An 18,626-nucleotide genomic window follows, 5' to 3' on the forward strand; every position below is an offset into this window, starting at 1 on the left:
GATGTCCCTTTACTCTGTTGTTGCCCTATCTATAATGTCCATTTACTCTGCTCTTGCCCAATATATGATGTCCATTTACTCCGCTGTTTCCCTATCTATGATGTCCATGTATTATGTAGTTGCCCTATCTGTGATGTTCCTTTACCCTGTTGTTGCCCTATCTATAATGTCAATTTACTCTGCTCTTGCCCAATATATGATGTCCATTTCCTCCGCTGTTTCCCTATCTATAATGTCCATTTATTATGCTGTTTCCCTATCTATGATGTCCGTTTATTCTGTTGTTTCCCTATCAATGATGTCCATTTACTCCGCTGTTTCCCTCTCTATGATGTCCATTTATTATGCTGTTTCCCTATCTATGATGTCCATTTACTATCTATAATGTCCCTTTACTCTGTTGTTTCCCTGTCTGTGATGTCCATTTATTCTGTTGTTTCCCTATCTGTGATGTCCCTTTATTCTGTTGTTTCCCTATCTATGATGTCCCTTTATTCTGTTGTTTCCCTATCTATGATGTCCATTTACTCCGCTGTTTCCCTATCTCTTGCCCTATCTACAATGTCCCTTTACTCTGTTGTTGTCATATCTATGATGTCCCTTTACTCTGCTGTTGCCCTATCTATGATGTCCGTTTATTCTGTTGTTTCCCTATTTGGGATGTCCCTTTATTCTGTTGTTGCCCTATCTGTGATGTCCGTCCCTTTACTCTGTTGTTTCCCTGTCTATTATGTCCCTTTACTCTGTTGTTTCCCTGTCTATTATGTCCCTTTACTCTGTTGTTGCCCTATCTATAATGTCCCTTTACTCTGTTGTTGCCCTATCTGTGATGTCCCTTTATTCTGTTGTTTCCCTATCAGTGATGTCCCTTTATTCTGTTGTTTCCCTATCTGTGATGTACCTTTACTCTGTTGTTGCCCTATTGATGATGCCCATGTTTCGGAATTACTTATGTCTCTTTAACTGTTGTTTTCCCTTTATATTAGGGTAGTTTTGAGACTCATCGCCAAAACTGTTGTAATTTAAACTTTACAAATTATATTCAAACAAACACCGTCTGACCATTATAGTGATCGGATGTATATGAAATATTTTACGTTATACGTGTCATTGTATACCTACTTCAGTGTAACATATCTGTTGTTTGACCATACGAGTTCTGTTTATCAACTGAAATGTTAAATATTGTCTCAGTCTGCCATCACCCATAAACCAAACTGTTGTCGATCTAAGGCGGAAGTTCTGAGGAAATACATGTACGTTAAGAGCAGGGTTGAAAATTACCTCGGTTAGGTTGTGAACTAACACTAACCTCAATCTCTACCAAGAGTTGTCTTTCTTTACACTTGCATACACCTCCATATATTGACACCTTATTTACAAGAAGTTATGGACGCCATTTTGATTCATGAGCGTTATCGAATGGCAAGGTCGTGTGACCTCTGAAGTGATTGCATAGAATATATAATTTCTTTCTGTTGAGTCCGCGAATTAGAACGAAATTGCTTTCTTCTACGGGAATGCGTGCCACTAGATGGCGCTAGTCGCAGTCGGCGATGCACGTGCAAGTGAAGTCCTGGGTCATTCAGGCGACCACGTAAGATCGAGTTTTAGTAAATTTATTTTACAGAATTTGTGTAAAAACTCTTTTTTTTTACGAACGGGCGTGTAACATCGAGTGTTGAGGTAGTCTCCGCGGGAGATGCATTATATAGCGATATCATGTTACCTACTGTTCTATGTGTAGTTATTACAGCAAGTGCTGTATATTAAACAGTGATTGTAATGGTTGGACATGCAATTTGGTGCAGAGCACTGTGGTCCAGACCGGCTGTTTATTGTTTGTTAGTCAAGTCTCCCGAGGTCTGCTTATTGGAAGAACGATGTCAGTGTGTGAATTTGAGATGTTTTGAGATGAAGTTTGCAAAATAAACTCAGTACGCGGCGTGGTCGCCCCGGTGCAATTTATAGATGAGTTGTTGTTATTTTTGAGTTATTGGCACAAATGGTGATTGTAGGAAAAAACAAATATATGTAGAGATTTGGGCGTCATATCTGTGTTGCGGACACGTGACGAAATTCCGACAATAGCCGGTTATAGACGAGATGTTCCGAACGCTATGCTACTGAATATGTCGGTGAAATTCTTAGAAAGCCAGATCATAAACGTATCAATGTTCGAAAATGGAATATGCGAATGAGTTCATATGATAAATACAAAACAAGAAATAGGTTCATTGATATTTAATGCTGGAATGGTCTAATATCGCAGCTGAACAAAATGTTTTCACATTTTTTTAAACGCTTTGATGGTTTAGGCGTTTTCATTTTGGCAAAGTCTTTGAGTTGGTGGATAAAGAGTTTAATACTCCTCACCCTCCTCCTCTCCCTCACCCTCAACGGAGTCGACACCGACCTCTTCGTAATCCTTCTCAAGGGCAGCAAGATCCTCACGAGCCTCGGAGAACTCTCCCTCCTCCATACCCTCTCCGACGTACCAGTGGACGAAAGCACGCTTGGCGTACATAAGATCGAACTTGTGGTCAAGACGAGCCCAGGCCTCGGCGATGGCGGTGGTGTTGCTCAACATGCACACGGCACGCTGTACCTTGGCCAAATCACCTCCTGGCACAACGGTGGGTGGCTGGTAGTTGATTCCGACCTTGAAACCAGTTGGACACCAGTCGACGAACTGGATGGTCCTCTTGGTCTTGATGGTGGCGATGGCAGCGTTGACATCCTTGGGCACAACATCTCCTCTGTACAACATGCAGCAAGCCATGTATTTGCCGTGACGGGGATCGCATTTCACCATCTGGTTGGCGGGCTCGAAGCAGGCGTTGGTGATTTCAGCAACAGACAGCTGCTCGTGGTAGGCCTTCTCGGCGGAGATGACTGGGGCGTATGTGGCCAGAGGGAAATGGATACGTGGGTAGGGCACCAAGTTGGTCTGGAACTCGGTCAAGTCGACGTTCAGGGCACCGTCGAAACGGAGGGAGGCGGTGATGGAGCTGACGATCTGGGCGATCAGACGGTTCAAGTTAGTGTAGGTTGGTCGCTCGATGTCCAAGTTACGGCGGCAGATATCGTAGATAGCCTCGTTGTCGACCATGAAGGCGCAGTCGGAGTGCTCGAGGGTGGTGTGGGTGGTCAGGATGGAGTTGTAGGGCTCAACGACGGCAGTGGAGATCTGGGGAGCTGGGTAGATGGCGAACTCCAGCTTGGACTTCTTTCCGTAGTCGACGCTGAGACGCTCCATGAGGAGGGAGGTGAATCCGGATCCGGTACCACCGCCGAAGCTGTGGAAGATGAGGAATCCCTGGAGACCGGTACACTGGTCAGCTAACTTCCTGATGCGGTCAAGGACAAGATCGACGATCTCCTTACCGATGGTGTAGTGACCACGGGCGTAGTTGTTGGCGGCATCCTCCTTACCGGTGATCAGCTGCTCGGGGTGGAACAATTGGCGGTAGGTTCCGGTCCTGACCTCATCTGGAAAACATAAGACAAAAAATCTCAGAATTGGAAAAACAAATCAAGTAGAATGGAAACAAATTAAAATTTAATCACATTTTCTTTATTATATTTTACCTAATAATTTTTAAGTTTGTTTTAATATTTTATGCGTATGATTGTTTATTTAATATATATATGTTTATTGTATTTATTTCTTTATTTTCTTTCTTTCTTTTTTATCTGTATTTTATAATTTATTTATTTATTTATTTTAATATATTTTTTATTTGTTTATTCATTATGATATAATATTACTTTCTACGCATGATTAAGATTTTTTCTTTAAATTTTATTTATATATATTCATGCTGCGGAGAATTTAACATCATATATATATATTTTAATTAGCATTACAGTGCTTAAGTTACGTAATGGTGATGATCAAATTATATTGTTTATAGACTTATACATACAGTGGGTCTATTTTACAAGTGTCGAGACTGTAACTTTATACTTTCATTAAGGTAACAAAACAAAATAAATGTGTCGTATATTATAGATTATATCATTAACTTGTCATTATTTAGAAATATGTGTATTGAATAGTATATCATTGTAAAGTCACAGTTTTATCTTTAGCTTAGTATATCCGATTAGAAACGACCTCCCGGGGACCGTAATCCTACATTTGTACGTGAATTGTTCAATTGTCAACTTGAAACCTGAAACTACTCGGGACGATTAAAATTGCTATGCACACACCCGCGCCGGTGAGTAGTTGGCCTAGCACATACCGGCAACTATAGTGTCGATCTATCCTGAAAACCATCGACCCGTGACCGATCATCGGGGGACAAAACACGGGGAGTGATTTGGTTTGTTTATGTTGTTTAAAAGGTAACTAACAACAACGTTAGTCCCTGACTACAGATTAAAACAGGTTTAATGGACCATGCCTGCCCATTTAATCCTCACAAAAGTTAAAAGTTTAATCATTAAAGGCATTTAAGTATTGGAGTAATCATCTTGCGTTTTCAAACAGTATATGTTTAAACCTGTATTTTGTCAGGTGTATTACGGGAAGTATTTAAAGTGGATTTAAACCCTTAAAGATACAAACCAAGTAGCCCTGAGTTGAAGTGGGGCGTATTGAAAACACGTACACTCACCACTGTGTTGTACAGGGTAGGCACATAGTAATATTGAAAACAAATGGACGCAGATGTTTACGTCGTTACGAGAGAGACCGCGCATATTTGATTAACTTTGATAGAAAATATAAACCTTAATTTGTATCCCGATTTTTTTTTTTATATAAAAGTAGTGTTACTTTGCATTTTATTTTAAAAATAAAATGAATAAGTAAAAAAAAAAAAAAAAAAAAAAAAAAAAAAAAAAAAAAAAAAAAAAAAAAAAAAAAAAAAAAAAAAAAAAAAAAAAAAAAAAAAAAAAAAAAAAAAAAAAAAAAAAAAAAAAAAAAAAAAAAAAAAAAAAAAAAAAAAAAAAAAAAAAAAAAAAAAAAAAAAAAAAAAAAAAAAAAAAAAAAAAAAAAAAAAAAAAAAAAAAAAAAAAAAAAAAAAAAAAAAAAAAAAAAAAAAAAAAAAAAAAAAAAAAAAAAAAAAAAAAAAAAAAAAAAAAAAAAAAAAAAAAAAAAAAAAAAAAAAAAAAAAAAAAAAAAAAAAAAAAAAAAAAAAAAAAAAAAAAAAAAAAAAAAAAAAAAAAAAAAAAAAAAAAAAAAAAAAAAAAAAAAAAAAAAAAAAAAAAAAAAAAAAAAAAAAAAAAAAAAAAAAAAAAAAAAAAAAAAAAAAAAAAAAAAAAAAAAAAAAAAAAAAAAAAAAAAAAAAAAAAAAAAAAAAAAAAAAAAAAAACTTGTGTTAGATATCTGAAAATATTTGATATCAATATTTTCAGTTCAAATATTCTGTCAAATATTCGGTAGATTATCGGCTTAAATCAAATTAATTTCGACTTAAGTTCCAGGTGACTGCTACGTATTCTAAGCCTTATTTATCCGCATGATTGGATTTGAATTAAAAATAACGTTACTCACAGAACATGTTTTAAACTGTCAATGAATCCTATCTCGCTATATCAGATCTATTTGGCATTTAGTTCACTGTGAATGAGAACGCATGGTCTACAGTTTATTCACATGGTAGAGTTTGAATACCTATCAGTGTGGTTACGTATTGAATTACCCGTCTTAGCGTAATAATGTACCTTAGTTGATTTCGTGGAGAAGCAGGCCAGACAGATACAAACATGCATCTTAAGATATTTTTGCTTTAAGAGCTCGTTAAATTAGATGATACTATGTTTCGGTATATTGAATGACTTCGACTTTTTTTCAGTTAATTTCTCTTTCTCAGATTAATTTAACTACTTACATATTCACTTCAATAAAAGTCCGTATTTAATATATATGATCTAACGAAAAACTCCCGCACGTTATACGATTCAATAATTGTATTGCTCATTTATAGTTACATTATATTTCAACATCTAATGTTTAAAGTTCGTTGTCATGCTTTACTTTAATTACCTGTACTTTTATAACTTATTTGTTTATTTGTCTACACCCTTATTTGAATTTGTTTACCTATAATCTCGGTAACTTTGATGTAATTTTTTAAACAGAAATAGTATGATTTCATTTTAGATTGAAACGTTTATCGATGATTTCTGCATTGATTGATTGGTCGAGTGATTGGCTATCGATTCTTACCGACTACGGTGGGCTCGAGATCGACAAAGACAGCCCTGGGCACGTGCTTGCCGGCTCCGGTCTCACTGAAGAAGGTGTTGAAAGAGTCATCTCCGCCTCCAATGGTCTTGTCTGAGGGCATCTGGCCATCAGGCTGGATACCATGCTCAAGACAGTACAACTCCCAGCAGGCGTTTCCGATCTGGACTCCAGCCTGTCCAACGTGGATACTGATACATTCCCTCTGGAATGGAGAAATTTGATTTTAAGCATTTTGAACAAGTGTGTACTGTGCCATTTAAATGTTTGTGAATGCGATTATGTTAACCAAGCGTGGTATTGAATGTGTTATCAACGTCATCTGCGTTAATGCTGCATTTTAATTTGATGTAGTTAAAAAGATAACGCATTTAAATTAAAACAAAGTAAAAATACAAGAAGCTAAATTTCCTTTCATCTTTCTTTGTCGTGAGTAATATACCTTTCTAACGCCACGAAATGACAATGTGTTCAAAACGAGTCTAAATAAAACGATTATAAATATATTTACACACATAAACACGAAATCAATGTTCATAAAAAAATTATAATTAAACCCAAGTATTTTTTTCGTAAAAAATCAATCAATAAAATCAATGACTTACCATCTTCGGTTTTTAGACAGTTCCAACGGACTCGCAGTAATGACTATAATGGTCCTTGTGAGGATTAAGAATAAGGTTTAAAACTCAAAACACCGATTATATACCTGGTACACATAACTGTCACCAATGGCGACGCGTAAACAACGCTATCGATTGGAAGGCTCGTAACAGAATAGGGACAAATCGCCTTGAGAGCTAACAATGAAGAACAGAGTATGACATGTTGTAAATAGTTTATCTTTTTGTGAGGTCATATCGATTTGTCCGGTACATGTATTTTATAGGACTCCACTATATGACCATATAGATTGGTCAATACTTCAAAAATAACAGTATTGTCTTCTATATTTTTTTTATTTGCATCCAAGCCGTTCGAAAGGCACGTGCGTTTTACGCTGAAAACGTGCATATGTAGTTAAGTATAGAATACAGATAGTTAAATGCAATGTTTTTTCCATTAAAATATTTCAAAATTATATTCATAATTGTTCATTAAAGTTTAATTAATTTGTCTATAAATGTCGTTGAATACCTGAATGATTTGAGTTTATTGCGGATCTAGAGACTGGCATTAAAGAGATTTAAAAAGGAAATACAAGAACATGTGCATATCAGTAGTGGGTCGGAGGGGGAGGGGGAGGGGANGCCTAGCCGCGCAATGGAGTTTGCCATTTGTCATTTGTGCAATGCGAATACAGGTATACACACATACGTCTCAAATTAAATATTAATGCTAGATAGGTTATCGATACATTTAATTACCGCCAGGTATTATTCAGGTACGATATGTTTTTTTATTGATTTCACCCTAGCTAGAAATATAATACTTCTAGGCGATTATATGTAACGGTTCCAAGGTAAACGTAACATGGAACAAATAGAGTCGAATCTCGTAACTGAGTAAACAAATGACGAATGATTTTTTAATAAATGCCGGAGAGAGAAAAAATATTAGAATAGTTACAAAATTGTTCTATAAAGTTTCATAATAACTTTTTTTTAGACGGGAAACTTTATTTAAAACAGGCACAAATGATTGATGTAAAGTCTCAAATAGTTCAATCTAGTTTGAATATGTGCCCATCTGCCTTCCTCATCCCAACCACCAAACACGCCACCCCCACCGCTCCTAGCGAAACTAGGCAAAACGTGACTCACAGCTAAAAATAAATGTCAAGGGTGAGTGAGTAGGAAAATGATAATTAGCCACTTTGAGTTCTGAGGCCTGATTTTAACACTAGTTCACATTTTGAAATCATTTGCGCGTTGTTCAAAGTGTTCCAGTCGGTTTTTCGGGAATTTTTCAATAGAGTTGAATAGAGTTCAATCTGAGTTACAGGCGGTAACTCTAATACCGGTTTTTGGAATTGGAAGTCCTTGTGGGCCCGTTTTTTTGAGGGTAACAATCCCCGGGAGATATATATTAGCTTTGCAGTTCTTTGTAAAATTACCGGAACTGTTAAATCGACTAGAAGTATAGATTTCTTGTCAGAGGGATATAATAAAAAAAATGGTCTATCGGAATGTTGTGAATGTGATTTCTAAAGAATTTCCTCTCTGTTAAAAGAATATGACATTAAATTTGCACCCGAGGACGCAGCGAATAAGATTCAGTCTAGTATATCAAGCGAAGTAATACAATATCTATTTTTTCACATATGTTTTTGGGTTTATTTATTTATACGTACTTAAATATGAAGCAAAATATGTTTGTGTATATTATTTGAAAGTGATATTTTTCATCCCGAACATATCGATTTTGTTCTCAGTTTTAACAATTAACGTGAAACTACTTTATACCAGGTAACGTTCGAGACAGTGTTATTTTCGCGGAGATCGCAAATACAACATGAAGCGAAAATATGAAGTTCCGGGGTTTTTCTGTAAGATCTAGAAGTCCATAAAACAGTTAAGTAATTCATCTCATTAACAAAAATGTTACAAAATTCATTTGCATTCCATCATGTTATAAGCGCGGTTTACTGTTGATTACGGGCATGTTAAAATGTTTCATCGCTTTAAATTACACAGCGGTATATCACCTTTTTACAACTTCCACAGGATTACTATCGGAATAAGAGCGCAATTAAACGTTTTAAACGTTTCACTGTGTTAAAATATAACGGGCCGACATCTTTTCCGCGAATTCTACGATACGCAGATATTATTTTCTAACGAAAATACGAAAATAATTTTGTGCGAAATCGAGGCTGTATTACAGTGTACAGTTCCGGGGAGTAACGTTAAGCTAGTGACGCGTTATACAGCCGAGACCCGACTATAAGTAGTAAACTTAAGTAATTCTCATTGTGTGGAATACTTAAGCAAACACGTCGATAGCTAACATTTGTTGTGTGTAATATATAAGTGTATACCCCTAGTGAGATTGTAATGTTTAAAAGCCCTGTGATTATACATGGAGTGTTTGATAAAAGCTTCATAAAGATTTTCATAATGGCATATAAATGGTCATCCGTATTAAGGTTTGATCGATCTGGTGTTTGATGATTTCGATTTAACGGTAAAGGTTATACGTATGTACATTTATATAAAAAAAAACACGATTGTATTTTGAATTAACAACCACGTACAGGTAACTATGCCTAGAATATACAGGGGCGGGTCCAGGTGAGGGCGTAATGGGCGTACGCCCCCCCCCCCCCCCCCTTTAAAAAAAAAAAAAAACAAACAAAAAACTATCGTAATCTGCTAATATTGTATTGAATATGACAATTTATCATATTCATAAATTAAACACATAAAACAACCTGACACTTTAACTATAAAATATACATGCTCCAAGTCAGGAACCATTACATTAGTAGATTCTGCGCCCCCTCTTTCAAATATCCTAGAAACGCCCCTGATATAACGTTGATATTGTGATTCGTCACTTGAATAAGAACACGAAACGAAAAATGATGAGTACAATGTGAATGTGTACTATTATATCAGATACAAGACAGACAACGGACGATTATATCACACACAAGACAGACAGTAGACAATTATATTAGACATCAGACAGACATAGACCATTATATGATACACAAGACAGACAGTAGACCATTATATCAGACACAGTACAGACACATGACGATTATATCAGACACAAGACAGACAGCAGACCATTATAGCAGACACCAGACAAACATAGACCATTATAACATACACAAGACAGATATAGACGTTTATATCAGACACCAGACAGACAATAGACCATTATATCAGACACAGGACAGACAGTAGACCATTATAGCAGACACAGGACAGATAGTAGACCAATATATCAGACACAAGACAGACAGTAGACCATTAAATGAGACACAAGACAGACAGTAGACCATTATATCACACACAGGACAGATAGTAGACCAATATATCAGACACAAGACAGACAGTAGACCATTAAATGAGACACAAGACAGACAGTAGACCATTATATCACACACAGGACAGACAGTAGACCATTATATCAGACACAGGACAGACACATGACGATTATATCAGACACAAGACAGACAGTAGACCATTATATCAGACACAAGTCAGACAGTAGACCATTATATCAGTCACAGGACAGACACATGACGATTATATCAGACACAAGACAGACAGTAGACCATTATATCAGACACTAGACAGACATAGACCATTATATGATACACAAGACAGACACAGACCATTATATCAGACACAAGACAGACAGTAGACGGTTATATCAGACACAAGACAGACAGTAGACGATTATATCAGACACAAGACAGACACAGACCATTATATCAGACACAAGACAGACAGAAGACCATTATATAATACACAATACAGACACAGACCATTATATCAGACACAAGACAGACAGTAGACGATTATATCAGACACAGGACAGACACAGACCATTATATCAGACACAAGACAGACACAGACCATTATATAATACACAAGAATGGTACAGACCATTATATCAGACACAAGACAGACAGTAGACGATTATATCAGACACAAGACAGACACATACCATTGTATCATAAACAGGACAGACATAGACCATTATATCAGACACAAGACAGACAGCAGACCAATATATCAGACACAAGACAGACAGCAGACCATTATATCAGACACAAGACAGACATAGACTATTACATCATAAACAAGACAAACATAGACCATTATATCAGACACGAGACAGACAGCAGACCATTATATCTGACATCAGACAGACAGTAGACGAATATATAAGACACAATACAGACAGCAGACCATTATATCAGACACAAGACAAATAGTAGACTATTATATCACACACAAAACAGACAGTCGACCATTATTTCACACACAAGACAGACAGCAGACCATTAATATCGGACACCAGACACACAGTAGACAAGGATATATTTCAGAAACAAGACAGACAGTAAACCATCACATCAGACACCATACTTCTATATCACACAAGGTGAAAATCTCACACACCAGACAGACACTTGACCATTAGGCACCTATATGGAAGACGCTAGTATAACAGACACACGGCCATAATACCAGAGACCATTGTAAGATTTCGACACACTCGTTTTATTTCCCTTTTTTTCTTTTTTTCTTTCTCTGTTTGGTCTCTACTGGCCACACTGTTCATGTAAATATTTCATAGGTGTTTTTTTGTTTACTATTTTTGTGCACTTTTGTTGTTGCCATAATGAGACAGCCCTCCTATCAATATTTTATTTAAGAGTTCTGTATAGTGTTTCCCGTACTTATTTTGATTCTCGATGTCTTTGTTCGTCGGTTCAACAAAAGATTCAAAAGGTACAAAAGGTTCTGACTACCAAAGAAACCCTGACGCGACAGCTAGGTTTGTTTTGGTACCTGTAAATCACGGTAGATACCTGTACACAGGTGTTCTAAGCGTCGTTACCTGAAGTAACCAAGCACTGCACACTTAAAGGACAAGTCGCTTGAATAAAAACACGTGTCATAGACGATTATTTTTAGAGAAAGTTTGCAAAGATTGGACATAAGATACGATTGTTCTCGGCTAAAAATCGATTGAAGTGTGCATTACTTCTATTGGACATCACAGCCCGGTTGTTTCATGTAAATGATTTGTTTGTCTAACATCTAGTGATTTTTTAGCAGATCTCTAAATTTGTAAACATTTTCAAATATATCGAAATTCAAAGTTTAAATTATATACATGAACATAAAGGCTTAAAATGGTATGGCTAGAGGCAAGTATTATAAAATATTTGTAAATGTTCAGTAATATCTGAAATAAAATGTCATGTTTCAGATTTGCGTTAACCATTGAGCTAACTAAGCTGATTATATTTGAAACATCCTCGGTCTTTTGTATTCAAATCGACTGATAAGTATTTATAAGTGCCAAATTATTAAGATCTAAATCCCTTTGTCAAACTTTATCTTTAATAATCTGAGACGATGAAAACTTAGCTGACGCAAGAAGATTTCAATAATAAACAATGAAAGGTATACGCGTTGTTGCTAGGGCACGTATTGTATTGTTTTCTAGCTTTAAGCATAACAGCTCATGGTAATGATATAAACAAATTACAAGGCAAATATAGTACACAGGCACTTGAGTTTAGCCAATAGAAAAACAAAGTTTAGAATGACGGTTCGGAATTTAATCGGCCTGTAATTATATAATATACACATGTATAGAGAGGCCGATCAGGTTCCGGAACTGTCCCTTTTTTCAAATAGTTTTTATTTCTTTATTTCTTTATTTATTCATATTGGCTTAACTCTCCAAAATTTTGGCTCATTCCAAAGTGAGGACATTTTAGGTAACTATTGATTTATTTCAATCTACATCACAGAGACAAATGACTGTTTAGTCGTTCCCATGCAGTAGCGCTTGCTAATCCTATTCAATTCAAGTTTATTCCGGGGGCCTTACGGCCCATAGGTATACATAAATATAATACATAATATTACATACATATTTGGAGAGTGATCTCTCATGACAAGCATACAGAGCACAGAAAGTAGCATACACAAACACATACTGACGGAGACGGGAGGTAGCTCCGCGTCAATGTTACCTTGATTGCGATTACATAAATGCTGAGTCAATCTACTAATTATTGCTAAGTTAAATGAATATATATTGTACATCATTAGCAATAATACTTGTATTATACAGACAGACAGACATACACACAGACATACACACACACATAGACACACACACACACACACAAGTATAAGTAATAATTCATTTACAGTGAAGACATGCTTATCTTTGCATTCGAAATAATACATGAAATACATATGAAAGGTGTTTAACGATAACATTCGCTTTTAGCCAAAGTATGTTTTTGCTTTTCTTAACGGCAGAATGCTTAGGTATACATAGATACAAAACAACCTATTGCATACGTATTTGGAGAGTGATCTCGCATGACAAGCATACCGAACACAGAGAGTAACATAAACATGTATGTATAAGATACATCATAGACATAGCAGTAAAAGAAAAATTAACTTAAGTTAAATTTAACTTAACAGACACATACTGACGGAGATGAGCCAATGTTACCTTGAATGCGATTACATTAGTGCTGAGTCAATCTACCACTTATGTACCACTTATTGCTTAAGTTTAATAATAAATATATGTTGTACAATATCAGCAATAATACTTAGACAGAAGTATAAGTAATAATTCGTTTTCAGCGATGACATGCTTTTCTTTGAATTCGAAATGGTACCTGAAATACATATGCAAGGTATATAACGATAATATTCACTTTTAACCAAAGTGTGTTTTTCTTTTCTTAAAGGCAAAATGAATATTATTTACAGTAGTTTCTTAACATTATTTATACTTAACAGTTGCACAAGTTTGAAATCGCTAGGTGATTTATAACAATACCTTTTAATATACCTTTGTCTAATTTCTATGTAAAATGGACATTGCAGTATAAAATGGAACTGATCTTCAATTTCATAACTTTGACAACATTCACATATTTTGCGTTTCCTATCAATGTTGTGATAGCGGCCATTTTTTTATTTTAACTGGTGTGATGACAATCTTATACTGGCTATAATTTTTTTTATATATATTATCAATAAGTTTCAGTAAATATTATTGCATGCAAAAAAAGATCAATTAGATGGGTGTATAGGTCACCTCTGGCAGCATTTATAATTTTTGCTCTCATTTCCTGGGTGTAACAATCTTTAAATCGTTGTTCTACTACTCTGTACATATTACCATGTATAGTATCACTAGTCCAAAAGTAAGATAAACCAAGTTTATCTAGTTCTTGTTTAATATTGTTTATCCAATCATCATTCATTATTAATCGCTCTTCTAAACATGTGGTCAATTTTTGGATTCTCGAATTTTAACTAGTATTTTGTAACTTTTAACTTTCTATTTATGTAACGTGACTGTTTACCAAGCTCGTAATATACAAATCAGTACCTGTACTATTTTTGACACCAAGCAATCGTTTACAAAACCCAAAATGGAGATTTTCTATCTCTGGTGCTTTATGAAAGCCTCATATCACGCTGTTGACATATGTATCAAACACTGGACATTTTGTACTAATATTAAAATTATTTTTCTTCAATTTACTATTAATTGCAAATAAAGCTTCTCTTCCCTGGTTAGCAATATGTTTCTGAGTAACATAGAACTTTCCGTTAAAATTCATCAACATTCACAAATAATTAAATTCATTAACTATATCGACTTCCTAGTTGTCGTAGGTCCATTTTTCAGCGTCGCTTATGTTCCCCCATTTCGAAAGATAACAATCTTGGTTTTGGAGATATTGAGTTTAAACTTCCATTCTAGGTTATATTCATATAATGAATCTAAAAGTATCTGCAATGCTTCTGGTGTCTCCGCAATCAATACAGTGTCATCGGCATACATAAGTAAAAACAAGTTTAAGAGGCCTATTTCAATAGATGGACAATTTTCGGTGATAAATTTCATTTCGCAATCATTTGCATAGAGGCTGTATAGACTCTGTGACAGAATTTCTCCCTGGAACAAACCGATTTTGTTTGGGTAGTACTATGATAGCAAACCATTAAACTTTATACATGATTTTACATTTTTATATAGCGACTGAATAATTTTCAACATTTTCCCATTGATTCCATGTTTTTTGAGTTTAGACCACAAAAAACTTCTTTCAATTAAATCGAATACTTTTGTGTAATCTATAAAGCAACAGTATAGTCTGTTTTTCGCTTTTAGTGTTTTATTAATTAAGGTTTGTAATGTGAAAATGGCATCTACCGTCGAAAAACCAGGTTTGAATCCAAATTGAGCATCGGTAATTATATCATGTTCACTATCCCATTTACGTAGCCTCTGATTTAACACTCCAGTAACTAATTTGCCCAAACAGCTTAATAAAGAAATGCCTCTGTAGTTGTTAGGATCATCAATATCTCCCTTTTTATGTATTGGAACAACACATGCTTTGGACCAAGGCTTCTGGAAAATACCTGGATTTGAAGACATTATTGAATATTTTAGTTATACATGGTAAAAGATCGTTTTTTACAATCTAAAAAAACCTCATTTAGGATTTTGTCTTCACCACAGCGTTTGTTTCTCTTTAATTTTCTGATTGCAACTACAATTTCATCTTCTGTTATAATTTTATCTAACTCTTCATAATCTAACTCACAGTTTTCTTCTATAACATTTTCGGTACTTTCAGATTGTCCGATATTAAGATTTTCAAAGTGAGATAAGAAATCAGCAGAAACAGGGGTTTTCCTTTTACCAAACTATTTATTGAATTGTCTAGGGTTGTTCGTCAGAATAATTCTAACATATCGCCTTCGTATCTCTGATATTCTCTCTTAAGCCTGTTTTCTAATATTTTGTAAGAGCGTTTCCTATCTATTAGAACTCCGTGGTTAGCTGGTGACTTATCATCGTTAAAGGTTGTCAGAGTAGTTTTGTATTAGTGAACCACGGCTTGTCATTTTTGACGGGATTGTTTTTCTTTTTACTAGATAACCCACATGTCTGTACAAGTCTTACATCACAATAAGGGATAACAACAGCATTTACCAAACTACAAACATTGTCGACCATGTCGTCAACGTCACAGTGCGTTTTAGCGTTTATTTCACAAACTCGTCCTTAAGGTATTGCATTTTCTACTAATTTCATTTTAATCAATTCCCTGTTTTCATCCTTCCATTTGACAAAATCGCTTGCAACTCTTGACTTGGTTTTTTTTCCTTTTCGCAGTATTCGTAGTTTGTTCTACAATTTACGCTAAAACACAATGGAGCGTGATCAGAAATTGTTGTGAAATGACCCACAGAAAAGTCACGAATATTACTAAACTTACAGGTTTCTGCTAAAACATAGTCAATTGTACTGGTTCCGTTGTGACCACAAAAAGTAATACTTCCCTTTTTATCGCCAGAATGGCGACCATTGACAATACGGAAACCAGAAGCAATACACATAGAGAATAATTTTCTACCGAAATTTTTGACATACGTATCGGCGTTCTTACGTGTGATTATATCCTCATCATTATTATAATTCAACATTTCAACTCTGTTCAATAGAGAATCATTAATACCATCATTTACTATGAGATCGTATCGCCAGTAACATATACCTCACCCCTCTCTGTGTATTAGCCTCCAAGATTAAGAAGAGGTCTATATTGTTTTCATTTTGATAGAATACACTATTCTCTGGAGGAAAACAACAGAATATAAATATTTAAGCATTACAATGCTATTATGGATGTAATCCTATGTTCATGCATGTTACCAGCACTGATGGAAGATGAACTGCCAAATTTGCGGATTTATGCAAAGTACACATAGTTTTTTTTGTGTAAACCGTTATAACCCTGAAAATAATCCTGGTCAATCCATAAAAAGAAGAAAACACTACCTATAATGAGACATTAGCTTGATAAGTCATGCACATTGCGGAGTGACGTTATTGAAGACGAGGAAGACTGAAAATAATATCAATATACGAAGAAGTTTGAGAAAAGGAGTACGTTCGACTAGACGTCATTTAAATTCTTACATATTCTTTTTTCAGATTTCAGCAATAGACGCAAATGTATCTGTGTCGTAAATACATTGCATTTACAAGGATATATACAGCGGTACACTGCATTACATTTACATAAATATATAATAAAGTAAAGCTGACATTCCATACTTATATGCAGGTTTTACGATATCAGGGCGGACATTACTCCTGATTAAATAAATTATTGACCGTATCTCATTCGCTTTGAAAATAAAAGCGGCAATATTTGTCAATGTCCTCCTGCTCGTAGACGATATTAATTCCAGAAACTTTGATCTATTTGGGTGATGCAAATACCTTCTCTTTTTATACATTTGTCTTATGTTATGTTATGAATTATTTCCTGGGATGTAAATGGTGGCTTAGAAAATAAATTAAAAGTTGCTGAATTCCGTAATGTTATACTTAACTATGATATTATTTTTGTATCCGAGTGCTGGATTCCAAAAGGCTTTGAGGTAGACCTTGAGGACTTTCACGCAGTTGTTGTACCAAGGAAATTAACACGCTTTACCCAAGGTGGTGGGTTGGTGTTACTAATCCGTAATATTACTTTTATATTTGTAAATGTAGGTAATGTTTTGTTTGATACAATTATACCGGTTACTCTTGACCAGGGTTTGACCTGTTGTACTGACAACCTAATATTGTTATTTACATATATTCCACCTAGTTCATCTCGTTTTTTATGAACAATATGATAGTGATATTTTTTCCAATTCTAGAAGACGTTATAAGGGAATATTCTGAATTCCAGAAAAGTAATGGTTATAGGTGATTTAAACAGTCGTACCCGTAATATAGATGATTTTAATTAATTCAACAATTTATATGGCGTTATACAGTCACATATTGAATCCATTTTTAGTTACTTAAGTGATACATATGAAGAAAGGCTTCTGCCAATCAGAACAAATCCTGATCCAGGAATCAACGAATTTGGTACTAGATTATTAAACTTATGTAAATCCTCGGGTCTAAGAATTTTAAATGGTAGAGACCCAGACAATCTCTCTAGTTATTTTACTTTCTGTGGTGCAAATGGAATGAGTGTTATTGATTATGTATTAATGACATGAAGTATGTCTTCTGTTGTTAAAAAAATCATGGTTTGCGAATTTGATGAATTTTCCGACCATGCTCCGTTGCACATTGGAATACACTGTACTTACGGTGATGATGATGATGATGATGATGATAACTTTAATGATAGACATGTGTATAAATGGAAGGAGGAGTACCAACATCAGTTTCTCGAATCTGTAAGAGTTAATTTAGACTTATTAAAGAAATCAGTTTTAATCAATGATGAATTAAATCAGGATTCTATTGATACCTGCGTCAGTAATTTTACTGATGTTTAACTTGGGACTATGAAACCATTTTTTCTAAGAAAACCGCCCAAAAATAACACTGATAAGCCCCCTGTTAAAGTTGACACCCATACCTTTTCTAGTTCCGAAGATAAGCCCTGGTTTAACGATCGTGTTAGAGATCTACGTAAAACATATTTAGTTGCTTTGAAGAAATTCATCATTAACAAATGTTACTGGACACATACTGTTCTTATCCGTAAGAAAAAAAGAGTACAAAATCCTGGAAAGTATTATAAGAGGCAATATTTGAGCGCAGAAGGTGATATGTATATGAGAAAGCATAACCCCGGGTCTTTTTATAAGTAATTTGGTAAGAAGAAAGCTAAAACACCAATGTGTAATGGTCATCAACTGTACAATCATTTCAA

The 18,626-nt window shown here is 34.8% G+C and overlaps 1 protein-coding gene across 1 annotated transcript; it reads right to left on the minus strand.

Moving 5' to 3' along the window:
- Nucleotides 1-2,229: 2,229 nt before the first annotated feature.
- Nucleotides 2,230-6,907, minus strand: LOC110449707 (tubulin alpha-1A chain-like). Its single transcript, XM_021496746.1, has 3 exons — nucleotides 6,805-6,907; nucleotides 6,182-6,404; nucleotides 2,230-3,492 (listed from the first exon to the last, which is right to left on the minus strand). Exons 1-3 carry the CDS (start codon nucleotides 6,805-6,807, stop codon nucleotides 2,363-2,365), a joined length of 1,356 nt encoding a protein of 451 aa, XP_021352421.1. The 5' UTR covers nucleotides 6,808-6,907; the 3' UTR covers nucleotides 2,230-2,362.
- Between the last annotated feature and the right edge of the window lie 11,719 nt (nucleotides 6,908-18,626).

Source organism: Mizuhopecten yessoensis, unplaced genomic scaffold (genome assembly GCF_002113885.1).
Source record: "Mizuhopecten yessoensis strain PY_sf001 unplaced genomic scaffold, ASM211388v2 scaffold4805, whole genome shotgun sequence".
Taxonomy (NCBI): domain Eukaryota; kingdom Metazoa; phylum Mollusca; class Bivalvia; order Pectinida; family Pectinidae; genus Mizuhopecten; species Mizuhopecten yessoensis.

Bases quoted from the DNA above. Each gene is read 5' to 3' on its own strand.
- LOC110449707 (XM_021496746.1), bottom strand. The intron at 3,493-6,181 runs GTAAGAATCGAT...TATGTTTTCCAG, and splicing joins TCTCGAGCCCACCGTAGTCG to ATGAGGTCAGGACCGGAACC.